The sequence below is a fragment of the Miscanthus floridulus genome, chromosome 19 (assembly GCF_019320115.1).
Source record: "Miscanthus floridulus cultivar M001 chromosome 19, ASM1932011v1, whole genome shotgun sequence".
NCBI lineage: Eukaryota > Viridiplantae > Streptophyta > Magnoliopsida > Poales > Poaceae > Miscanthus > Miscanthus floridulus.
In genome coordinates, this window is record NC_089598.1 from 30,109,120 (window position 1) to 30,114,563 (window position 5,444).

A 5,444-nucleotide genomic window follows, 5' to 3' on the forward strand; every position below is an offset into this window, starting at 1 on the left:
TGCAAGTGTGAGGCTTACTATAATTTTAAAGTTCATGCCTCACAAATATTAGCATGTGACATGCTTACAGCTAACGTCAAGTTCTAGTTTTCAAACAGTACAGATTGCAGGCTTTTGTACATAATAACAGCAAGCTGAAAGCCTTATGCATAACAGCTAACACATACTACAAGGTTCAAGGCTATGACATAATATAAAGTTCATGCCTCCGACTTAGTTAAACCACACCTAAATTGTTCCATTGGTCGCAAGCAAAAGAACCATTACAGTCACCATTTTACTGTCCTGGGAACCTCTCAGCAACGAACAAAGCAACCCAAATTAACTTATGATCAAATGGAAGCTTGTAGAATGCCTTCCCAATGCCTGGGTTGGCCACCAGATGTTGGAAGTACACAGATATGTGTGTGGCCTCAAAACCTGGAAGGCCAACCAACATATCAAATAGATCTTCTGGTAATTCATTGCTGGGGCCTGGCGGGGGTGGAGCAGTGGACTTTTCTATAGCTTCTGCAACTACAAGTCTGTCACCAACACGATTGATCGCAGCAATCAGTCCCTCTTCTTCATCTACACTAACTTTTGCTTTCTTTGTTTTGCTGCCCGATGAAGTAGCCCCATGATTAGTAGGCAATGTAGTGGCATCACTCCCACCTTGTCCATTCATCTCACCCCCAACATTTGCAGCCATGTCTTCATTTTCACTATTAGCATCTTCTGTACCTAATGCAGAATTCGAATCCTCGGCGAACCTTCCTGTAGCCATGCTGTTTCCAAAGATTGTTTGCATCTCAGAAAAGTGTGCAAGAGGCTTGTTTAAGAATTCAGCATCAGCATTGTGATCCTATAATGCCAACACAAGTTAGTAGCTAAATCTGAGAAGCCAACATATTTAGAAAGGTTGGGCCAATTATACCTGAACATAGCCATTGTAGTGCTCATCATCAAGAGTGATTATGAATTGATTTCATCCCAACCAGCAGCACTCAGTTTCCTAAGCCTTGTTATCTTTGCAAACGTTCTTTGCCATGTCAATACATGTCCATACAAATTCATTCCAGCAGCGAACTTGTCCATACAAATTAAATTCAGCAATCAAACATGTCCATACAAATTCATTCCAGCGGCGAATGCTCCAAATCTTTAGGAACAGATGCTCTTATGTGTGTGCCATCAATAGCTCCAATACAATCCTAGTTTAGTTTCAATACAATGAAAAAAAGTTAGGGGCTAAGACAAGGTGGCATAACTTAATGTGAAAAATGACGTAGGGATTAACCTCAAACCTTAAAATAAGGATCCCACCGACAAAAATGATTCCTCTTACTGCACCTTACGTAGGCTCAAATGATTCCTCTTAGTTTTTCTCCTACTTAATGAAGCACGTGTCAATGCACGCTTTCAAAAAAAAATTCCTCTTACTTTTAGTTTTATGCCCCATAAAAACACTTCCCTCAACATTACTCTCTATTTGTAGCGCTGTTTACCCTGCTTTTAGCTTGTTGCTCTACACAAGTACACATGCCATGTATACCTATGTGCTCTGTTCATTAGTTTCCTAACTTTTTTTTTGCATATTTTTCCAGACAAAAAAACAAGGGAAACCAGTTCGTGCTTTTGTTATATGGGAAGGATTAGCTTCTGCACGCTATGATCCCCCATCTTCTCTGCTCGCAACAAAAGAGATAGCCTGTCCAAATATGTAGAAACAAAGTGCTAGATATCTGTGTGTTATATGTTTAGCGTCAATATGCCTAGAAACACTTCCTTTCTGCATCATCATGGACTTATTATGGGCATGTCAGCTAATGAAATGTTTGCAATACCAACACATGTAATGTATACCTACACAGATGTACAATACGCATGGTGTGTATATATCTACACCATCATGGACTTATTATGGACATCAACACCATATATATGTAGCATGCAAAACCTGCATATAAACCTACATGTGTTTACTCAGCCATTGCGCGCGGTTCGTACTAGTCTCAAACAAAGAACGAGAGGACGACAAAGCAAGCAGCGACGACGACAAAAGACTGAAGGATAGCCGGTGCACAAGCACCGCCGCCGCCGGCGTCAGCGTCACCGTCATTCGCTTCATTCCTCACCCAACCGTCCCCGTCCGGCCCGCGTGGCAATGGCAGCCAAGCCAGGGGCCCCCATCCGGCCATCACCACGGGCCCCGGCGCCGGCGCCTCCGTCTCGCCACTTCCTTCTTCGCGGCCGCCGCCCTCCTGTGCCCCATCCGCCGGCTGCTGCGGCAGCTCCTGTCGGCAGACCGGGCACGAATTGTGGAGCCGGAGCCACGGCACGATGCAGTCGGTGTGGTACGCGTGCTTGCACGGCAGCTCCCGCGCGGCCTCCCCGAGCTCGAACTCCTCCTTGCACACGGGGCACTGCGAGCCGTCAGACAGGTGCGCCGGGGAGACCTGCACCGTGGGGAGCGAGTCGATGGCCGACTCTGGCGCCGGCGCCGGCCCGGGGCGGTCGTCCTGCGTGAGTCGCTCGATGAGCGCGTTCAGGTTAGGCCCGATGAAGAACTCGTCCCAGCCGACGACGGGAGGTGGCGGTGGCGCGTCGACGTCGTAGTCCTCGTCCGGGCGCCGTGTCGCCAGCGCTGGCGGCGGGGACGGGACGCGCCGGGGGCGGCGAGGGAGCGGCGTGTCCGCGTCGGCCGTGGGGTCCCTGGCGTCGCCGGTGTATATGACCCAGCGGCGGGGCCCGTCGTACGGGAGGAACGGCGGCTGGAAGAACTGGTCGGCCGGCGGGACCACAGGCCGCGGCGCGGGCAGGTCGATCTCGTGCAGGAAGCGGCCGAAGCAGCGCGGGCAGAAGACGTCCGAGGTCGGGTACGAGACGGCGCGCACCGTGCGGCCGCACACGTAGCACCAGTACAAGCGCCACGTCCGCCGGCGCCGTCCTCGCGCGCCTCCGCCCGCGCCCGTGGACATGGTTGGAGAGCAGAGCTAGTCGGAGTAGTCGCCGCACCCCGGCTCCGCTCGCCGTGGCTTGAAGGAGGCGCGCACGAGATGGGAGCATGGACGTAGTATAAGAGGATTCCAAGGGAACGGGACAGCAATTTGATTTGGACAGCGGCAAGGTTGGCATAGAGAGGGTTGGCGGGAAGGAATGCCTTTTGCCAAGAGATGAACACGATTCTGTCTTACGGGGCGTGCTGTACGAAATCTGAAGCAAAGCATTGCACGTTCCTTCCTTCATGCGAACTGCGAACTGTTCGGGAGGCCGTAAACGATCGTGAATTATTTATTGCTGGCTGGTTTGGTGTGAGAGAAAAATATTATTCCTGACTAGAAATTTACGATCGTTTACGAGCAAGCGAACAGGCGCACTGACAGTGACGCAAACTTGTGGCCGATGCTATTTTCCATTCTACCCGAATTTAATTCACTTGTCTTGTGTTTATGGGTTCATTTCCTGGATTTTTTTTTTTGAAGAAAAAATAAATTTCATTCTAAGTTTATATATGTAGCACACAGAGATGGGATATAGAAAATGTTTCAATGAAAGCTTTTCAGGACAGTACAATTTCTAGAATGCATCCAAGACTCAAAAAGAGAACAAGCAAGAGGTAGGTTATCATCCACTTAATTATGTTGATAAATGTGTTATCCTAAATTGTTATGGAGTACGTGCAATAGTTGGGTTGATACATAGACCATTCGTTGTTAAATACTCCTTCCGTTCTAAAACATAGTTCACTTTATGTCAAATATTTTCAATTTTGGCTAAGTTTTTTTCTCCTACAATTAAAAAGAATAAAGTGTGGATATCGTTTTGGTGCGACAATTGCCTTGGGTCATCCGTCTGCCACCCCATGTGATCGATCCCACCTCCCACGCTGTTCAATGGGCGAGCGAGAAAAGGAAAGGAGCGAGCGAGAAAAGAAAAACCCGCGATTTGTCTCCTTGATTGAATATTGCATGTTTGCAAAATAGAAAGTAGAAAATTATTGTGCTATCCATATACACATTGCATGTTTGTATGCACCAACATACATGGCAACGAGCAAAAGGAAAGAGAATTAACACAGAAGGAAAGAAAAATAAGACAAAAGGAAAGAGAGAGACTGCTATCGATCCTCTGCTATAAATACTGTGGCCTCGCCATAGCGCTCACCCTCGCCAGCTTAGCTCGCCCTCGCTCGCACCGGCCTCCGCCCTCGCGCCCTCCCACGCCCATGCCCTGACTTGTACATTTTTATTAATTGGACACTATCTTTCCACGATTTATTGACAAATATTTAAACAAGATGCTCATAGATTAGCCAAACAAGCTTGACAATTTGTTTCTCAATCTTGTACTTCTACCTATGAAAAAATAGTTATTCTGGTGTTTCTATAATGTATTAGGGCTGTCACAATGCTATACCTATTAATTTCCATAGTCACTACATATAGAAACGATGGTCCTAATGGATAGTTCGTGGACGCCGTGTACGGCACCGTACAGGAGCGGATTAAGCGTGAGTTCTGGGTGAGTCTACATCACACTACATTGCTCAATACTATGAAATCATTAGACGTTCTTGAAATAATGAAAGGACACATGATGTCTGTATGCAGGACTTCTTCACGTTGGAGGAGGGGCATGACCCCGCCTGGGTGACGAAGGTGCAGGACAGGGCATGCAGGGGCCGAGTCACGGACCTGTACTACGAGGCGAGGCTGCAGTGCCACATCAACCACTCGTGCGACGTCTTTGGTCGGTACCCGGGGAAGAGCGAGGCTAGGACCATGACACTCACCAGGGAGCAGTACCTCGCAGTAAGTTATAAAACATTGTTACTAACTCATTCCATGAAGAATAGGTAGCCTTCATTTTATATTCTAACATTTCTAATACAATACTTGATGGCATGCAGATGTGTCCTTCTTGGTGCGCCACCCACAGAGACTGTTGGGTGGCCATCGTGGACAAGTGGGTCTCCGTTGAGTGGAGGGAGAGGCACGCCCTCCGTCGGGAGTGCCGCCTGCAGATGGGTGGGCCGGCGCACCACCAAGGCAACCGGCCCCTTAGTTCGTACGCCCAGGCCTAGGTACACGCTACGCACTTATTTATTTATTTGTTCTAACGCTCAATTCTCATTACTTCTAATCGTCTTTGTGTTTTCCTCGCAGTCCCAGTCGCATGATGGCCAGGAATGCAACGAGTTCATGGCGTACGCCATGGCACACAAGGGCAAGGCGACAGCCCCGGACACCGTCTACAACCCGAAGGATGGGCCCGAGGCGTACAGCAACACGAGCGTCTACAGCAAGCTCACCGACTATGCCTCGTCGGCCCGCGAGCGGCATGGGGAGGACTTCGACCCCGCCACCCAGCCCCTGGATACCGACCTCGTGATGAGGCTCGGAGGAGGGAAGCAGCACGGTCGGTACTGGATGGCCTCCAACATGGTCGACTCGACCTCTGTG

At 49.0% G+C, this 5,444-nt stretch overlaps 1 protein-coding gene across 1 annotated transcript; it reads right to left on the reverse strand.

The window, feature by feature from the left end:
• Positions 1-277: 277 nt before the first annotated feature.
• Positions 278-3,083, reverse strand: LOC136525807 (E3 ubiquitin-protein ligase RING1-like). Its single transcript, XM_066518669.1, has 2 exons — positions 2,001-3,083; positions 278-844 (listed from the first exon to the last, which is right to left on the reverse strand). Exons 1-2 carry the CDS (start codon positions 2,958-2,960, stop codon positions 278-280), a joined length of 1,527 nt encoding a protein of 508 aa, XP_066374766.1. The 5' UTR covers positions 2,961-3,083.
• Between the last annotated feature and the right edge of the window lie 2,361 nt (positions 3,084-5,444).